Source organism: Natator depressus, chromosome 1 (assembly GCF_965152275.1).
Source record: "Natator depressus isolate rNatDep1 chromosome 1, rNatDep2.hap1, whole genome shotgun sequence".
NCBI lineage: Eukaryota > Metazoa > Chordata > Testudines > Cheloniidae > Natator > Natator depressus.
This window is the reverse complement of record NC_134234.1, coordinates 253,223,925-253,244,092: the sequence shown is the minus strand read 5'-3', so window position 1 is coordinate 253,244,092 and position 20,168 is coordinate 253,223,925. Positions and strand designations below refer to the sequence as shown.

At 52.6% G+C, this 20,168-nt stretch overlaps 1 protein-coding gene across 2 annotated transcripts in view; it reads right to left on the bottom strand.

The window, feature by feature from the left end:
- Positions 1–7,519: 7,519 nt before the first annotated feature.
- TOM1 (target of myb1 membrane trafficking protein) overlaps positions 7,520–20,168 on the bottom strand; it is a 28,091-nt gene continuing 15,442 nt past the window's right edge. For both annotated transcript variants that reach the window (XM_074941383.1, XM_074941373.1), the window contains exons 7-15: positions 19,244–19,360; positions 18,554–18,687; positions 17,687–17,720; positions 16,920–17,028; positions 16,362–16,482; positions 12,086–12,161; positions 9,675–9,734; positions 8,828–8,867; positions 7,520–8,739 (exon numbers count right to left, since the gene is read on the bottom strand). In XM_074941383.1, coding sequence (XP_074797484.1) covers positions 8,600–8,739; positions 8,828–8,867; positions 9,675–9,734; positions 12,086–12,161; positions 16,362–16,482; positions 16,920–17,028; positions 17,687–17,720; positions 18,554–18,687; positions 19,244–19,360 — 831 coding nt within the window. In that variant the 3' untranslated portion in view covers positions 7,520–8,599. The remainder of the gene's footprint in view (positions 8,740–8,827; positions 8,868–9,674; positions 9,735–12,085; positions 12,162–16,361; positions 16,483–16,919; positions 17,029–17,686; positions 17,721–18,553; positions 18,688–19,243; positions 19,361–20,168) is intronic.

The window sequence follows — 20,168 nt, the reverse complement described above, 5'->3', positions numbered from 1 at the left end:
TCTGCCCAACTCCCATGCATCCAGACCCCCTCATACCCAGACCCTCCCATCAAGCTTCACTCTGCTCCACCCCAACAAGCCACCCACTTCCAGATCCCCACCCAACCAAGCCCCACTCCCCCAGCATCTGGACCCCCCACTAAGCCCCCCACATCCAGACCCCACCTGCCAAGCTCTATCCTCCCTACACATAGGCCCCCCTTCTGCTGAGCCCCAACCACCTTCACCTGGACCTCCGTGCAGAGTCCCATTATCATGGCACCCAGAACCCCACAACAAGCCCCTATGCATCCAGCTTGCCCCACACAGAACCCTCTCAACTCACACCTGGATCCCCCCCACAATAAGCCCCTCCACACTTGGATCCTGCCTTGCGGAGCCTGCCTGCCCACACCTGGCATGGAGGGGCAGGGTCCTGGGGTGTTTCCAGGGCAGGCCCAGTCCTTGCACTGTGTTAGGGTTGGGTGCAGCCTCACCACTGAGTCTGTGTGGGGAGCTGCACAGTGACCTGTGTTCCCCAGTGCCATGCTGGAGCCTCCACATTTGTCAAATAAAATTTGGAGAATTTTAAAATATTGTGTGCAGAATTTAATTTTTTTTGGCACAGAATGCCCTCAGGAGTAAAGTTGGCCACTATACAGTATATAAGCCAACAAGGTGTAAAAGAGCTCACCAGTAAAGTGTCCAGCGAGAAACTGCTGAATTGGAATTCATTTGCAAATTGGATACTATTAATTTGGGCTTGAATAGAGACTGGGAGTGGCTAAGTCATTATGCAAGGTAGCCTATCTCCCCTTGTTTTTTTCCTACAAACCCCCCCCCAAGACGTTCTGGTTAAACTTGGATTATTGCTGTGCACATTGTAAGATGAGCTATTGCCAGCAGGAGAGTGAGTTTGTGTGTGTGGGGGGGGGGTGGTGAGAAAACCTGGATTAGTGCTGGAAATGACCCACCTTGATTATCATGCGCATTATAAAGAGAGGTTTCAAAGAGGGATGGGCTATTACCAGCAGGAGAGTGAGTTTATATGTGTGTCTGTGGGGGGGGGGGGGGGAAGGGTGAGAAAACCTGGATTTGTGCTGGAAATGGCCCTCCTTGATGATCACTTTAGATAAGCTGTTACCAGCAGGACAGTGGGGTGGGAGGAAGTTTTGTTTCATGGTCTCTGTGTGTATATAATGTCTTCTGCAGTTTCCACGATATGCTATGCATCCGATGAAGTGAGCTGTAGCTCACGAAAGCTCATGCTCAAATAAACTGGTTAGTCTCTAAGGTGCCACAAGTACTCCTTTTCTTTTTAGCCTTTTACAAGGTATCAAGTATTTAACACAGGACACTGCCTTGGAGGAATCACCTAAAGGAAATCAGAACTGATTTTAATTTCACATCAGAAAACAATTTCCCTTATTTTTCCAAAATAAGCATGTTACAGAGAAATATACCGCATCCCCCTTTGGGGCAGGGAGAGGGGCATTATAGCCCCACAGCTGAGTGTGACCACCCTTACCCTCAGGGCTGTATGGCTGAGGGGCCAGAGTCAATACAGCAGCCCTCCCTCGCAGGGCTATGCAGCCTAGTGGCCAGATTCAATACAGCTACCTTCCCTCACAGGGCTGGGTGTCCCAATGGCTAGTGGGGGATGGGCCACCACATGGGGTGTGGTGGGCAGAGTAGGGAGACCCAGGCTCTCCCTACTCCACCAGGTCCCAGTCAGCAGTGAGCATACTTAACACTAGGTCAGCAGGGATCCAACCAAAACACACTGACTTAGTTCCTGGTCCTACAACTGGATCAATGGCTAGTCCCTCTGGGCTACTTCCTGCCCTGTCTTCCAACAACATGGTCTCTGGGTCTCCAGCCTGTGAAGCTGCAGACAGTTCCGACGTCTCCTGGGTGTCTACAGGTAGCTGAGTGTCTGTCCAGATTTCAGCGGGCTTCGTCTCTGCAGACTTGGGCTCCAGCAGCTCCCAGGCAAGAGCCTGCAGCAGCCATCCTCCCTCTTAGTGGTAGTCAGCCCTGACCCGAGCTGGGTTGCTCCCTTTTATACTGTCACTCCAGTTAGAGCATGCCCAGCAGGGGAAGGGGGCGTGGCTTCCTCTGCCCAAAGTATGGGGTTAAGCCCTCCTTGTCCAGTGCGGGGCAAGCACACCCCATCACAAAGCACTTTTAGGGAAATATTCAAATGGCAAATCACCTGAAAGCCATACTAAATTGAGATAGGAGCATGCATGGAAGGGGTTACCTTTGAATACATTCTCAAGACTACAGTGCAATCACTGGGGAATTAGGATGTATTTTAGTTAAAAGTCCTTAAAAAAAAGCCTAAAACTCTTTGGATTTTATCATCAGATACAAAATGGCCCTAATTTTTCATGCTTCTAGGGGTGTGATTTTGATATTTTAACAGCCACACACACACAAATCAGAGTAAAATTCTTGTGAACATAATGCAGAATAGTATGTGCTTTATAGAGTAACTCTCTACAGACACAGGCCAAATTCAGATCTGGTGTAAATATGTTATGGCCATTTGCAGCCTGGCTAAATAGTGCCCAGACAGCATAATTTGGTCAAAAGATCAGCGTAAGTAAATTCTATAGTAGTCACCCTAGGAATCTTTGTAAGAGTTTATGGTAGGAGTGAATACACAGAATATAGTAACATTCTGTACTGAGTTTTCATAAGGTTGCACAGCTTGGTAACCACTAACCAGGTCTTTGGCAACCAAAGCCCTGAAAGATTTTCAGTCTGATTTTAGACAGCATGTCCTGAGCACAGTAGCTTGCTGCTGACCTGACCTCTAGCGGTCACCTTGTTTTACAAAATAATCAAGTTACTTTAAAAAAAAAAAAAAAAAAAGCTCAATATTTGAAAATGCAAGTGTATAAAGTTCATTTTTAATTAATTTAAATGTGGTCTAATTTTGTCTTTTTTATAGCCATATTGTTGAAATAATGCATTTTAAGTTGTTTCATGGGTAACTTCACAATTTTGGGGAGGAATCTGAAAAGAAAAACAGACCTTGTACAATTCCATCTGAATTCAGAGATACTTCTGGATCAGCTGATAGTAAAGCAACATTTCACACTCGCTTAGGAGCATTTTCTCTGTTTACCTTTTACTTTGGTGAACACAATGAGACTTACACAAGTTATTCCACACTGTACGGGGGAAAAACCCCCCAAACACATGATCAAATCTACTGCCCGTTCATTCTTTAAGTCACAAATTAAACCAACACTGATCTCTGCTGTTGGTTTAATTTTTGAGCCTAAACAGAACATTGTTTAGACAGAACCAAGACTTTGAGGGACTTGCCTGACTCAGGGTGTTGGTAACATGATGCAGAACCTTTCACTTGTAGGTCATTGCGTCCAATAGACTCCAGCTTTGCAGTGCTCATACGTTATTACCATCTGTTGGGCTTTGTTAAATTAGAAATGATAGCATCAGCCCAGTTCCCAGTGGACAGGTGTTTTCATAAAAATTGCTGCTCGAGTTTTATAATTGTGGTAGTCTCAACAGACAGACCAAGGAACGAACAGGCCAAAGGTGGGCCCTCCAGCTCAGACTTAAGGCACAGTAGTAGGGTAGTGTGAACCTTGCACTTCTTCTGCCAGGATGGCATATATTCTTTGGACAAATAAAACATCTTAACTCTCCAGGGCTAACAGTTGATGTTTGGGCTCCGTGGCCCCTCCCTCAATTGAGGGGGCCAGGCCTTGTGTTGCTTTAGTGTTTGGACTCCACTCACCGTTCCCAGTCATCCGATAGCCTGGCACCTTTCAAAAGCTCTACATTCACAACAAAAAGTATCCTGAAGAAAGAAAAGGAGGACTTGTGGCACTTTAGAGACTAACCAATTTATTTCAGCATAAGCTTTCGTGAGCTACAGCTCACTTCATTGGATACATCCGATGAAGTGAGCTGTAGCTCACGAAAGCTTATGCTCAAATCAATTTGTTAGTCTCTAAGGTGCCACAAGTCCTCCTTTTCTTTTTTCTTTTTACGAATACAGACTAACACGGCTGCTACTCTGAAACCTGTCATTATTCTGAAGAAGAAACTCTTCTTAACCCAACCAGCTGGTGAGCAGGATAGTAAGGAGACACAGAGCCCTGTATGAGGACCAATTGTACCTATAGTATTCTGGGTCTGCAGCTTGAGGGACCATCTCCCAGGGCGTCCAAGTGCTTTTATTCTGGCCTTCTATCTTGCAGGCTCGCTGGCTATTCTAGATAGGGAGCTCAGATAGAGTGCTGATCTTTGATCTTTTCTGGCCAGGGTACAGCTGCCTTTCCATTATACTGCCTTCTTCAATCAGGCAGCCCTGGATGGGGGCAGCAAGAGCCTGCAGATGCGCCATTCCAGATTCTGAGCTGCATCTCTCCGGAAGTACAGCTTGGTGGTTGGAGAAAGCAGCTTTACGCCACCTCTGTGCCTCTGGAATTCTAGGCCCAGCCCCTTCTGACAGACTGACCATATCCTGTAATATTCTGGACAAACCTTATGGAATTAAGATAAACCTTATAGAATTAGGGTTAATACCTTTGAAGTCCATTGTGTTAAAAATGCAATTGTGTATGTGTTATTGTGGCATTGTACGTACCTTCTCTAGGGGCAGGGATGCTAGCGTATGCCTCTGTTGTCAGCTCTTTGAAGCCACCCTCCCCGGAGACAGATGCATACACTAGCTCAAACTGAATTCTCCAGGGACCAACAGACACAGAAAGGGGTTTGGACAAATAGCCTGGTTTTAAACTGGCTCAGGGCCTTCTTCCTGATTGGGCAGACAGGACCCCTGGTCTATGGAGGGTCCTAATCCTTAGGGAAGGGCTGAGGCCCCATAAGATTAGGTACTTGCTCTGAGCTGTTGCTATGATGAACTTGCAATCACAAAGGAAACCCCCCGGCTCGGGGTGTTGAAGGCCTGCTCCTGCCAGACTCCGTGTGATTGCTGGTAAGCTTATTAGCATGCATGCAGGTTCTTTTATTGTTTTTAATATTTTTGCTGTAGTGCTTTTTACTTTAGGATAAAGTAGGCTTGCGTAGGAAGTGCTGCGTGGGTAACATAACTGTGGCAATTACACCTGTTAACCGTCTCTAAAGAGAAAGCAAGCAGGTATCCATAGGCAGCCTGTCTCTGCTGGGAAGAACATAGTGAAGGCAGGAACGTGTGCAGCCTGGAAACACCTGGTCAGAAGGGAGGGAAACGCAGGCCTCCTCCCAAGAGAGGCAACAGCTGGAGAACTGGAAGCATGATAGTGGGTGTCCTGGCTGGACCACAATGGGAAAATACAGGCGCTGTTGCCCTGATTTTGTGACATCCCCAGTGTATGTTAGAACAACCCCACAGATTCCTCTATCAGCCCAGAATAGCAGAGTGCGGAGTACTCCAGCCACACCCCTGCCTCCTTTTCCTGCTCCTACACCAGGGGTTGCATGGGGAGGGAGGGCAATATTCATGGTTAAGTGGGCTTTGAGGCTCTTTGGTGGTGGCTGAGCCTCAAAAAAGGGGCTACAACAGAGGCTAGAATGAGAGCTCTTCTAACAACTTAATCTCTGCAAGAAACAGCATCCCCCCTCGTTTTAGTTCTGTTGTCCCTCAAGCCTTGGTTCAGTCCTCAAGGGAGAATGCTTGAGCAAACCAAGAGCATGTGAAAATGGGGTCCTAACAGAAATCTGCCGTTAAACTGCCTTATCTTCAACATTCACTACCTGCAAACCTGCTGCCATCCCTTTTCCATCTCCCCCAGAGCCTCCTGCTGCACTGTTCTCCGCAGCTCCTTGGTTTGCATATGCCAGCCGTGGCCCCACAAAGTCGCAAGAGCTCCTTCTCAGCCTGCTCCTGGCAACGGCCAAGACAGCCATCCATCAGACCAGGAGGAAGTTTGATGGAGGTAGTTCTCTGTGACTGAGGGGCCTGTTTCTGCTCCCTTGATGGTTCACATATCTGGGGCAAGTTCCTCTTGGTGGTGTCCACTGGCTCCTTGGACTCCTTTGACGAGCCGCGGGCACAGAATGCTCTGCTTGGTGTCCCCCGTGGGATCCCTGGGTCTGACCCTGTGACCTGCACACTCCCATCCTTGTTTTTGCATTTGATTCCCCTGGAATCAGTTGCTCTCTGGGCTCTGTGGCTCCTTCGCCTCAGTTGAGGTGCAGGCCTTTAGTCTTGGGGGGACGTTGACCAGCTCTTCCTGGGATGCAATAGGCACCCATAAGCCCTCTAGTAATAAGCATAATGGAGACACAAAGCACATACATATCCCTTTTCAACTCCAACAGAATAATTTACAAACGGTACCTGATTAACCTCTACAATGCCCTAGGTACGTCATGTACATTTTTGTGATGTGGACGCCTGTCCCAATCAGGGACTTGACTGGGACACCCAAAATCATTACACCCAGAGGGAGTTAGCAATGACAAATAAACTTCCTCCTTGCTTCCGGACATCAGTAAGGCACTAAATGAAGACATCATCAGGTAGAACTGGGACAGAGGGCGATTGGCAGTTCCTTCCCACTCTCTGCTGGGCCCACCTGTGCTCAAAGGGATGGTAACTTGTCAGAGATGAAAGTGCATTCAGAGAGAATAGGAGGCTGGATCTGCTGCACAACTTGAACCTTCCTGTCTAAACCCACTCTACAGCAGCTGGATGGAGAGTTCCCACCCATGGTCCTTTACTCCTCCTTCCTCCAGAATCACACGCAGGTCACCATTGCAGCTGCAGGCACTGGAATGAGATATCCTGCTTCATAGGCTTAAGGGACAACCCAGTTGAGATGCTCCCATCATCTTGGAAAGCTGGAGAGGCCAGGTAATAAACCCTAAGCCCAGCTGCTCTGCAAAGGAGGAGGGTAGCCTGAACTGCCACCCAACTTGTTCCAGCACAGGTACATACAAGCACATACCAGCTCGGCTCCCAGCTCTTGTACTCTCCTTCTCTCTGTCTCTGAGGTGTTCAGTTGAGGCTCCAGGTTAGTGGAGAAAGGCTTTCAGGTTCAAACACCTTCCACTGATCTAACCCTTTCCTACAGAGCGGGGCAAAAGGAAAGTGTCCAGTTTATTCAGTTGCCCTTTAAGTGACCCCCATCCCTGCGCTGCTTCCAAGCGAGCCAGTCGTCTAGCAGCTCGCAGTGCATGGCAGGAGAGGGAACACCCCTCCCCACCTCTTCGGCAGAGCTTTTATTTAGTGGAAATCTTTAAATGAACAAAGAGCAGATCCAGCAGCAGCTACCTGCTGGAGACAGGAGGGGTTAGCTCCTGCTGACACTTCCCACAGGTTCAGGACATTGATCAGGGTGATCACAATATGAAGGTTCAGAGGGTGCCCGCTCTCAGCAGTCATGGCCTCCCCGCTCCCCTTCTACCCCAAGCCGGTGCCCGCTCTCAGCAGCCATGGCCCCCCACTCCTCTCCCACCCCAAGCTGGTGCCCGCTCCTGCTCTCAGCAGCCTGGCTCCCCAGGTTCCTCTGCCCACAAGGGCGGCAGCACACACTCTCCAAGAGGGTCAGGACGTTGCTTGTTTAATGTGCGATACAAAAGGCAAGTCTCCAAGGTTACATGGAATAATCAGCATTAGCCCCAGGCCTTGCACGCTCCTCCCCTGCCATGTCTGCATAGGGCAGCATGCACTGTTTGTTTAAAGTGTTCTCCTCTTTCTCTCAGAGACACTCTCCTCTCACCCCTCCCATTCCACAGCGGGAACAAGAGGAGGCTTAGCTGGACGTCATGGGGGGAGTTAAGTCCGGGGCGGGGGGACGGAGACTAAAGGAGATCCAAGAATCAAAGCAATTCACCTCAAAGCGTTTGCTGAAGGCACATCTGCCCCTTTGCCCCCTTTTCCAGAGTGGGACTGCACGCACCCCTCCACCCTCAGATTTGGTACCGTTTGCAGCCCCTTCCCCATCTCCAGCCATGAGATTCGGTACCTGGACTATGGGTGACAAAATCACACGGCCCCTGGGTAGGGTTCTGGGGGCACAAGGGGGGTGTTGCATATATGTGCTTGTGCGACAGGGAAACGAATACTAGAGGCCTCCCTGCTGTCAGTGCTCTCCCCATCACTGCAATCGCCCCACCCCTGTGCGTCCCATTGCAGCAGGGGATGGGCAAAGCTCAGCCCTGAGAGCAGCAGGGAGGGAGGGAGGGGACCCACTCTGGAGAGCAGCCTAGAACAGAGCGCCCCAGCTAGACGTGGGAGATGCAGCCAAAGGGAGCAGCCGAGCAGGAAAGACCCCAGATGCGGACAACTCCCGGCTGCCAGTTCTCAGGAGGGGTTACAGTGATTTCACTGGAAAGAAGGGTGGGGAGAGCCCTCCGCTTGCCCCCATCACAATAAGATACCCCAGGGCCCCCAGACTCGTCTGGCAACATCTCCAGCAGCTTCACCAGCGCTCTTCACGGGCCTGCTCCATGATGTCCCCAAAACACAGCAATAATTAACTTAACCCCAAAGCAGCCTAAGATTGGTAAGTGGGGGGGAGGAGTGAGAGGAGAGCAATGGGGGCACAGGGCCCTTCCTCTCCGGCCCCTGGCAGGGATGGAGCACCACAGCGTGTGTCCTCTTGCTCCAAAGCACACCAGTCCATAGGGTTCATAAGGCAAACATAGTGTCGTCTTCCTTCTCCTGCTTCCGGTGCGGACTGGAGGTGGCAGGTGGCCCTGCTCGGGGGCTGGGGAGTGCGGGCAGTTGGTCCGCCACCTTTGCTCGCTCTTCCAGGAACTTGTCGAACTCTGGGGCAGGAAGAGAGAGTTAGCGCCGAGGAGGGGGAGGAGGGCTCTGAGAAGGGCTCAGGACGAAGGAGGGGCCAGTGGCTCTTACCTTCGCTGGTGACGCCCTTTGCCTCTTCCGTCTTTTCCCCCTGGGAAAGGAGAAGAAAGACATGTTGGGAAGCAGGCCTGAGCACCCCAGGTGGACACAGCGCTCCGCTCCACTGAGGCAGATGGGACTGCAATCCTCACCCCTACTGACAGGAAAGGGGGAGGTTTCTCTACCCAACCCCCAGCAGGAACAGCTGACAGAGCTGGCAGGAGGGCAAGAAAACTCTTCACCCAGATCAGATTTCTCTGGAAGCCTTTTGCCAGCCTTGTGGCTGCAGACAGATACCCTCTGCTTCCATGCCACGAGAGACCCCACCAATCCCCTTGCTCACCACACAGCCAGGAGAGCCTTGGTGACCTGGGTCGCCCTGCTGTCTCTCAGCTGCCCCCTCCCAGCAGTGCACTGGGGGCACGCTGCACAGCCTTTCCCGGTCCTGTTACCCACCCTCTCCCCTCAGTCAGGAGGTCCTGCTCCAAGACCCTGGCTGACTTCACCGAGGCGACGCACACACGTCGAGCTAAGCACGCGCCTCAGTGTTGCAGGATCAGGCTCTAGGAGGTGGTTGGGCATAGTGGCCATCAGGAGAGGTGGGGAGGAGGATGGCAGTGTGGAATGAAGGAGCACGGGAAGGTCAGTGGGGTGTGTTCTGGAGGAAGGGAGCATGAGGGAAACCCCTGCCCACATCGACCTGTTCCGCACTGCCACCTGCAAGAGCCTTGGACGGTCATCGCCAACACCCAGGGAATTTTGAGCTTCTCCTGGGGCCCAGGGGGAGAAACAGTTCATTGCCAGCCCTGAGCAGTAAGTGAAATGCCAAAGGAACCACCCCGTTCTGCCCCTCACTTACCACATCAGTGGAAAGCCACTGCTCGATGTCCTCCATGAAGCCAGCCTGGGGGACCGGGATCTGGAGTTGAAGGAAGAGAGAGGAATGAAGCAGAGAAAGAGAGGACATTTCTCCAACCCATCCTGGCAGAAACTCTCCCCCTCTCACAAGGTTCACTGACCCCAGCCCCTTGTTGCACTGGCCAATCCCACCACAGCTCTTCCAGCCAACAGTGTCATTTTATGCCTTCTCCCTACCCACAGACGTATCTTCTAGTACACGGGCCTTTCTGAGGGAGCTGGAGGTTTAAGACTGGTGCTGGGGCACTGACACTGGCCTATCCCCTTTACAGGGCTCATTCCCCTCTCCAGCACAGCTCGGTCTGGAAGGGCAGCACTGGCTCAAACTCAGCCAGGTTGCTCAGACAGGAAGCTACGTCCACAGCGGTACTTTTCCGGATTCCCCTTGCTATAGCTGCCAATTCTGACCCAAAGAGCATGAGATTTTATCTCCCGTCTGACGCCGTTCCACAGCATGCGACATCACAGCCCACCACACTGCAGACAAGGGGGCTGCCACAGGTTTGGCTTCACATCACCGCTGTAGAGTCAGATTTGAGGAAGAGGTGAGCCTGGCAAGGAGGAAGGCCCAGGTGTAACTGTGGCTCGCTGTGGAATGAAGGGGCAGGGGAAGGTTGCTGGAGATGCCACAGGGGAAGCTGTGGAAATGCATACAGGAGGGAAAACTCCTCTACAGTTAAGGTGGAGATATGTGACCGCTGGCTCCCCCATGGAAGCGCCTCTTTCAGATGTGCTTTCACCATTGGCCAATTCCACTGTGGAAGGGGAGAGGGACCCTTTTTGTGTCCAGGGGTAACTAGTCACCCGACACCAGCCCAAAGCCTCAGATCCTTATCCCAAGAGCATGCCCCAGGACCAGCTGAGAGAGAAGCAGCAGCTGCGGGTTCCCCGAGCAGAAATAGGAGGTGGTCGTTTGGAGGCTGTTGTCCCTTCGTCTCCCAAATTCATGGAACCCTCCACAAGGAACAGCAAAGCCAAGCTCAGCGGCATCCCTCTCCTCCCAAGAGCAGGTTCCTCCAAACCAGTCCCCTGCCTCTGGACAGATACTGCCACAGCCTCCCTGGTGTCAAGATGAAGCTCCTCTGGGAGGAGAAGCCCTCAGGTAGTTACCATGGTTGGTGGGGGGCAGGCTCCGATTATGGAGGTTTCAATCTGTCCTGAGCGGGATCCCCAAGGCTAGAGAGACTAGAGATTTTTACAGGCTAACTGGACAGCGTGTGGGGACTTCCCAGACCAGAGGTTTCTCTGGGCTGGGCGCTGCTAGGAAGCCTGAAGCCTCAGCCTGAAAGGAGAAGCCCTGTGAGTGTATTGCTGGCCCAGGGACTGAACCTGAGACGTCTGGGTCTAAAAGCACAGGCCCTGCTGCTTGAGCTGAAGGACCAGGCTCAGTAGCTTCGAGGCAGTAGCAGCCTCAAACCAATTTACACAGTCCAGCTACCAGAGAGGGACAACACCCCACACTGGGGTAATGTGCACTGCACACTCCCCAGTCCTGAGAATCAGAGGTCAGCAGCCGTTCAAATCCCAGCACTCATCATGATGCCCTTGCTTAGGCTGACAGAGACGGAACACCAGACCTGCGCACCTATCCAGACCCGGCCCTTTCGCTCAAGCGATAGATGCTCATGCTTTTGGATCCAGAGGCCCTGGGTTCAATCCCTACAGACTTCTCCTAGGGCATGATTATACCAGGCGAGAAGACACAGCCTCTGGCTTCTTTCCTCTTAGTCTCTACTACCTGCCCAGACCAGGGTCCCCTTCAGGAACGCTGGGGTTTGGCCAGGCTCCTCATTGCCCAGCCATTCTCCCATTGCCTGCTGTGTGTGCCCAGACGCTGTGCCAGTTTCACACCCTAGCCCAGCAGCCCCGGCTCTCTTTGCTCTCCACCGGCTATGCGCCTCCTCACCATTCCTTGCTGCACCATCCAGTTAGTTAGTGGGGCTCCATCAATGGAAGCTCTAGGTTCCATCTGCTTAAGAGAGAGTCTGCACTGAGGGCTGCTTTTGAAGTGGGAGGTTGAGGAGAGGATGGGAGCAGAGCAAGTCAATCCCTGACCATCCAGAACTCCAGGAGGGTGGGGAAGGGGAGTCTACAGGACAAAGAAGGAGTCCACCTCTGCTCGGGGGCTTGGAGAAGGGGATATGGAGCCTCACACCACTCCGGGACCAAATCCAATCCAGGCCCAGGTTTAGCGACGACTGGAAATTACCACCATCACACTGATTAAGGATTGGCTTGCATGAAATACGTTGGGAGGCTCTGCCCTAATGGACCTCGTTGACTGGCACTGCCGTTGGGCAAGAAGGATGGGCCCATTACTGGTGGGGTGTGGAAAGCCCCACGGCCACTTACCGCTCCTGTGCTCTGCTGCCGGGCATCTAGGGCTCCAGCCAGCCCTTTGTTTGCTTGGGGGTCTTCATACTTTACCCTGAAAGAGAGCAGCAGGCTAAAGTGAACGCATAGAAGTGGCAGGAATACACAAGGGGGCAAGCTCCTAGCGGAATTCATACATATAAATATTCAGGGCTGTTGACCACACTACAGCTTGCTTGCTGCGACTCTGAAGATCTCCCTGAGAGATTTAGGAGATCTCAGATGTGTGCAAACCCTGGCTTGTTAGAAACACTACAGTAAGGTCCAATCCAAACACTGCAGCAAGATTGTGAGGTACCACAAGAAGGTACTGGGACATTATTGTACGATGGCTGGGCCACCATCTTGGCCAACACCAAGGATGAAACCAGGGACCTCCAGAGCTAAAAGCTAGAGCTGGAGAGCCAGCCCGAGATCTGGAACAGACTGACATCCTCTCTGGACTAGGCAGAGAGGGGAACACAATACACACCGACCAGTGGGTTACAATGGCTGTACAAGGGCCCAGAGCGAAACAAAAACCCCGCACCGACACAAGCACACTTCACCCACCTCACCCCTCCCCACGCAAACACGTCCCCCAAACAGACCCCACCCATCACACCCTCACTGACAGTCATGAACCCACTAGCGGCTGAGATTCCACGGCCTGTGTTACACATGAGGTCAGACCCGACGAGCAGAATGGTCTCTTCTGGCCTTAACACCCATGAGTGTGCAAATACAACGACCTCGCCACACACAAACACATCTCACCCAAGATCTCTCTCTCTCTTTCAGACACACACCACCTATCTGCCTCCTCCTCTACGTCACTCCCTCTCAAGCTGCTTGCAGTCCCCATCGGACCAGTGCAGGCCGGGGAGACTAGCTCCTATTCCAGGACAACGAAGCCACCTTGAATGATGTCCCAGCGCTGGAGGCCTGCGAGCTGGGGAGCTCCTGTCATCTAGCTGCTCTCATTGGAGGGCAGGGGCTTGGGCCACTTGCGCTCAAACTTTTCAAAGAAGTTCTTGTCGGTGAAGGGCCCGCTGTGGACGATGGCGTTGAGGATGAAGTAGAGCACTGCCACCATGCCGCTGATGAGAAAGAAGGGCAAGAAGGGCTTGAGGTGCTTCCAGAACTGCTGAGCCCAGGTACCCATGAGTCATGGGGCCGGGGGGACGCCCTGGCCCCGCTGCTGGGATCTCCTGCAGAGGCGCCCTGGTCCGACAGCAGCGGGGGAGCAGCTCAGCACAGAGAGAGGGAGACGCAGGGTTGGTGGCACAGGAAGCCTGAGTCAGCGAGTGCAGAGGCTGGCAGGCAGGAGAGCAAGCGCAAGGGCGGCGAGAGCCGGCTGAAGGGGGTGGCAAGAAATAAATAGAAGATGCCTCGTTTTTGGAACGATCACAAGTCCCTGTCCCTGAAGGATCGGGTTATGCTGGCGAGGATACACTTCCATTCCTGCCCAGCCCGTAGACGGCCGTCCAGCACGGTGGGGGAAGGGAGCGCACTGAGCACGCGCCAGGAGGTCAGGTTTCATTACAAAATCAGGTGCTGTTGGCTACGATGCTCCTTCCCCATCCTGCCTCTGTCCATGCAGCTCCACTGCACCCCAGCTCTCTGCAGATGGCCCGTTGAAAGCACTCTGCCCGCAGCACATCACGCGCACAGCCTGTGCACCCTCGTCCTCACGTGGTTGCTTTCAGGTTATAGCCCAACCACTGCTTGGCAAAAGTGACAGGAATTAAACCTTTCAGTGCTAAGTGCTGTGCCAGGTACGTCCATCCTGGGACCCAGACGAGTTTTCATGGGTGTCTGTATTCAAGCACAACCCCCTCAATAACATGTGTCCCAGCGGCAGCAGAGAGAGCTAGTTACCAAGCCAAAATGTTGCCTGAATCGACCCGGGAACCAGGCTTTCTGTCACACAACTGCACATTTTCACGTCCACTTGGTAAGCTCTGCAGGTGGAACTGGCTTAGCAGAAGAGGCAATCAGTGTTTGGCCTCTGGTCCAGTCAGCACTGGCCACCAGCAGAAACAGGCAGGGAGTTGAACCGCACCCGAAAACCGGTTCAGAGAAGTGCTTTGAGTGAACCGCAATAAACTCTGACCTGAAAACCTCTCAGTCACATTGAGCCCGAATTGGAATTGAAACCAAAAAAACCAAAACCCGGTAACTGGTTCAAAACAACAGGTTCAATAATCAGACAATGAGGGAGCATTTTCGGGGGAGAAGGGTCCTGAGGAAGGGTCTGTCTTGGCTGCACTCTTAAAGAGAGGGGGAGAGACTACACTTCCCAGGAAGCCAGAGGAGGAGATGAGCCAAGAGAGAGGTTCTGGGATGGGTAGTTCTCTTGGCTGTTGTGCCCAGGTAGAGGACTGCCCACAGAAGGGAACTACAACCCCCCAAACACCTCCCCCCCCCCCGCCTCCTCCCTCCTCCTGCTTGTTCTTGCTACACAAGGCAGTGTAGATAGGGCATTTTCTGGGCTGACATTCAGTTTGTCACCTCAGCGGTGAAATACGACAGAGTTCTGGACCATGTTGTACTAGTGTGTGCAAAGAACTTGTTTAAAAAAAAAAATCGTTTTTCTACAGTGAAAGAAATATGTATCATTGTATTCTTTTGCTAGGAGTTACAACGCCAACATAAGAGTGCGTGATCTTAATCCGCAGGAATGTATTTGAATCAGTTCAAACAGGTTCAGCGTGGTTGAACCAGTTACTGAACCATCATTCTAAGTTAGTGCCTGAACCAGAGGCAAACTGGAGCAGGGGTGCCAGAATGGGGGCGGTGGGCAGGGGCCATGCCCCCGCCCCCCCTGCTTTTTACCAGCTGTAAGGACGAGCGACGGGGGAGGGAGGGAGGGCGGGCGGAGTGGAACGAGGTGGGGCAGGGTCCTGGAGGGAAAAGGCAGTGCAAGGGCGGGGCCTCGGGAAGAAGGGGCAGGGCCTTGAGGGTGGCATGGAGGCGGGGCCATGGTTCGGGCACCTGTGGCTTCCCACTTTTAGGGTGCTTCCGCCACTCCTGAACCAGAGAGTTAGGAAATATCGATGAACATGAACCAGAAACGAACCAGAATGTTTAACGGTTGGACTCCCTGGAAACAGGACACCAGGCTAGATGGATCAAGGATCTAAACCCGTACAGCAGGCCAGGGCGAGATTCCACAGAGCACTGGCCCACCTAGTGGGATGATTTGTATTCCTAATCGAGAGCCCTGCTCCTCATCAGCAACGTTCCTATATCGACCAGCTCCACTCAAGGAGTTAATAAACTCCGTCTCACTTGGTTAAAGCTGCTAAGAATGAATCAGTTAAAGCTGCAAGTTATTTTGCTGCAGCTTCAATTCCCAGAAGCAGTGTGAGAGGCAGACTGGGCAGGAAAGGAACAATCCTAAAGACTCCCTCGGTCTGCTGTAAGGAACAGAGGATAGCACGACGCACTCTTGTGGGTTAGGGCCTGGGAGCTCATGGTTTTAAACTTGAAGCACAGGCACCAGAACCAGGATTAACCAAAGAGCGTGGCTCTCTAGTGGCTAGTCCAAGGGCAGAGGCTGAGCTACAGAAGCTGGGCTCTTTAGCTGAAGCCGCAATAGTGCTTACACAGCGCTTTTCATCAGCGGATCTCAAAGCACTTGACAAAGGAGGGCAGTGCCATCATCTCCACCTCTTTTACAGATGGGGAAATTGAGGCACAGAAAGGAGAATTGACTTACCCAAGGTCAACCAGCAGGCCAGTGGCAGAGCTAGGAATAAAAACCAAGTCTCCCGAGTCCCAGTCCAATACTTTATCTACTAGGTCACACTGCCACCCGCTAAGTGCTCATGGTTTGAGATCTAGAGGTCCCAAGTTCAATCCCCATTGCTGCCAGCCCACCCGGGGTATTGTGTTACACAAAAATTCAGACAGCGCCAAGGAGGCACAGCCACTCCAGTCCTATGTATCCATCCCTTATTGCCCAGCCCAGCCACCCCCTCTGTGACCAACAGGCAAGTGACATACAGACATTCCTTCTCCCATCCCCTGACAGGGCATAGCAAAGGCCTTAGGGGAAACAGCTAAGAGCAAAGCAATGAGAGCAGAAACCCTGCCCCACAATAGTACATGGAAAGCGCTGGCTCCCTCCTCAGCCTCAGGACTCTCAGGATCGATTAGCAGCTGGGAACTCAGGTCTCCCAACTCAGGTGATCCTTTTCCTCCCTGTACCCTGCAATCAAACACGCTCAGAGAACATGAAGGGGAGCAGAAAACAGGTGCCGCCACTCACTCTTTGCGCTGCTCAGCCAGCGAGCTGCCCCGCGTCAAGGCGAACATGTCAAACTCTTCCTCCAGTTTGCCAAAGCTGTCTAGGGACTGCAGCCCCGCACTGACGCTGCCGGAGCCCAGATCTGCGGGGGCAAGAGGGGAGCAAGGTACATCCACAGCACAAGGGACACACCACAAGACAGAGCGTGGAGGCTTGTGGAGCTAGTCTGAAAGCTTGATGCTAATTAAAACACGTTCAACTTCTGCTTCAGGGCCCCCTTCCTCTCCTTCTGGGCAGTGGCTGCAAGGGAAAATCCATCTCTACGGCTATTCAGTGGATGCATTTCCAGTTCAGGCAAGGGCCCATCAAGAGCACCAGGTTCACCAGCTTACTGCACTGATTCCCGGGTGATGTCCCTTCAAGACAGGTTGAGCTACACCCTAATAATTACAAACAATGCATCTGATTTCCCTCATGCCTCCTGTCCCCAGAGCACTCTACAAACATTAGCCAATTGACGCCCCTGCGCCCCTCCCTGGGGAGTCCACACCCTGTAGGGGCCACTGCTTGGTTACTTACTTATGCCAGCCAGCTGAGAGGAGAGGCTTTTGGCAGCTTCGGGCGGCTTGTCTATCAGAGGAGCACTGGGCCCCGTGTTGATCCAACTGTTTTCCACCTCAATTGGGACCTTTGGGGAGAGAGGAGAGTTATTTTCTACTCCTGCAGCCTGGGCTTAGCCCTCACTGATCCCTGCCCGTTCCCCTCACCACATGCATCTGAGAGGGAGGCCCTCCTCAGCAAGAGACCTAGGCCACAGGGTCTGCCCCCTTCTCCTTGCAGGGAGTGGGCTGTGAATGGTGTCAAAGCAAATTCTCCCTAGGTCACCATCCTCCCGTCTCTCCCGGATGCCAGCAGGTCAGGTGCTAGCTCAGAGGCCATAGCAGTGCTGATTCTGGTGCCTTTGATCCTTTTCCACGTGGGGACCTGCCCATCGCTGAGCAATACAAGACGACCGTGGTGGTTGCTACCCTGACACCTGTCTGCCGTCGGTCTAGGGGTCACAACCCCAGGTTGAGAGACCACGCTGGACACCCACATTGCTGCCAGCCCTAGACGAGACTTTGGGATTGGGAATGAAACATTTTCCCACGTGCCAGTGCAGGCCAAGCCAGTGCAGCAGACCAGCTGGGTTTCAGAGCAGTGCTTACAGCCTGTGAGAAAGGCACAGCGATTCTCCCTCCACCCAACCCAAAAACAGCAGGACATGGAGGATGCAAACCAGGCTTTGGTACATTCTTATCTGCAAGATGCCCAGAACCTTGCACGGGAAGGTAGCTCAGAGTTACCTTAATGGGCTGGCCAGCCCGGAGCCGCTCAAACCTGCAAGGGAGAGGTGAAATGAGACGACTTTCTATGGCAAGAGCTTTCATGGCTTCCAAGCATTTCAAGCAATTATTCACCCTGATCCTTCTGGCTTAACCCCTCACCCCAAGGGCTGGCTCGGCCTGCCCCTTCACACCTGGAGGAAGGAGAGACCCCTGTTTGGGACCCGAGTCTGACCCAAGGTAACAGATACTGGAGGAAATCCAAAGGGGGCATGTCCTGGCGGATGGCACAGGAAAGAGTCTAATGCCCCCCCACCCCAAGTGACCCAGGAGTAGCTTTTCCTTTTTGATGGGAGAGGGGGAAATCCCCTTGCTTCCTCCCAGGATTCATTCAAATCTCCTACTAGTATTACAGGAGGGGCAGGTGGAATGTAGGAGAGTGGCCGATGCCTCTGCCCATGCTAGAGGTCTGGGTATCTACCCTCTCTGTTCTACTCAGCAGCCTCGCGGCTTGGGGGCCTGCTCTGAAGCTCTCCTATGCAGCCCAAAGGCAGATCCCTCCTCCCATCTGCCCCTTCAGGGCTGTGCTGCAGAGATCTCTTTATGTCCCATCAATAATTACACAAAGGCCAGCATCATGAAGGGACAGAGATGAACCAACACAAGTTGGAGCGGAGACAACCATGCGTTTTCTTGAGTCGAGGGAAGACGGTGGACCCGGGTTGATAGGCCTTGCCAGTTACATTCACGGAAAGACACAGACAGTACATGGGGCAGAATGGGAGCTGCCATGGGAGAACAAGCCCGTGGCTTGTTCCTTGGGAAAGAGCTGGGCTGCTGTGTGAGAGGCAGGGAGGGAGAGGATGGGGGCGCGAGGCTTCGGGGTACCGTTCGTAGCGCAGGAACACGTTGTTGAGGTTGTCGTTGACGATGAGCAGCTCCTCCGTTAGCTGTTCATGGAGGATACGGGGGATCAGCTCCAGCACGCGCTGCTGCATCGCTTTACATGTCCGGTTAAGTTCCTGCCCATGGTGAGAAGAAGGAACAGCAATGGTCAGGCCAAGGACACAGGGGTAGCCTGAGAGTTCACAGCATTGCGGGCTCTGGGTTTAATAGTCGAAGACTATTGGGTCTCTGCCAGCAAGGAGGTAAAAGCCAAGCCCATGGATACTAGCATGAGGGGCTCTTACGGTTACTGGCCTGGTTGGGTCTCCCAGCTCGGAAAACCTAAAGACTGGGCCCCTGGTTAAGTAGAAATGCCCTATTTCCCAGTCAGAAATAGACAGTCAACCACCTTGGGAGACTATTCCGTGGCCTAACAGCTCTCACTGGCGGGCAGCTTTTCCTTGCAGTTCAGACTAAATTTTCCCCTTTCTAAATTTCATCCTGTCACTCCTCATTATACTCTGTGAAAGCCCACCCTAAATAATTCTCTCCGTAACATGCCCAGCCCCCTAGCAGCTAAGTGCAATTTCTCTCCCTGCAGGGCGTGAACACCACTCAGTTCACTGAGCCAGCACTTAGCCGAGCAATCCGTATTTCTCTCTCCGCCTCGGACGTCTGCTGGAGATTCCTTACCTGAAGGAGTTCAAGGTCAGAGGGCTCAGCCTGTCCGGGCATCAGCTCTGTCAGCATCTCGGACATCACCTTCACGTTCCCGTTCACCACTTCCAGCTCGCTGCGCAGCTTCCCAATCTGCAAAGGCAAGAGGAAAGTGCTGACCAGGATCTGACTGCCCACAGCCTGGGCTAAGGAAGGCTACAGGGTTAAGGGCTAAGAGAACTGCTACTGCGGCAGACATGACTCTGACTCCTTGGTTACAGTCTCAGGAGCTCTACCAGCTGGGAATTTTCTAGGCCCTCTAGTTACCATCTCAAGGGGCTCCATTTGCTGGAGATAGAACACAGGCCACCACCAATACCTTCTGCTGCCAGGCCTCAATCTCCAGGCTGAGTTCCTGCATTTTATGCACTGGCACAAGCTGCTGTTGTGACCCAGGTCCCCCTTTGCAGCCATTCAGAGAGTCTCACTTGCAAAATGAACAGTGCAGGAGAACAAAATTAATCTCAGTCCGAGCATGAGCCTGCGCTGAGTGACAGAAGTGGCTAATAAGCCTTGGGAGAGCAGTTAATTCACCTCCCATTAGTGCAAGGGCACTAAGTCCGCTAGAAGCTGGATAATTCCATCCTTCTAGGGGAAGGGGGGTGAGAATCTGACATCATGTTGAGTCAATGGCAGTGTGGAGGAGCATGGACAGGGAAAAGAGTGGAATCACTGGCTTCTGGACACTTCCTCCCCGGGCAGAGCTGACAGCCGGGAGAGTCATTCATACACGTGGAGGAAAATCAGCTGGGAGTGGGGCAAAGAGAGATGAAAATGAGGCACTGGCTGAGCAAACTGTTGCCATGATGAGACATTGAGGAAATGGAAGCCAGGAGCCTGTTCCTGTAAAATCTGTGTCCCAGCACCACTCCTCACCTGTGTGGTTGTGCATCAGGAGATG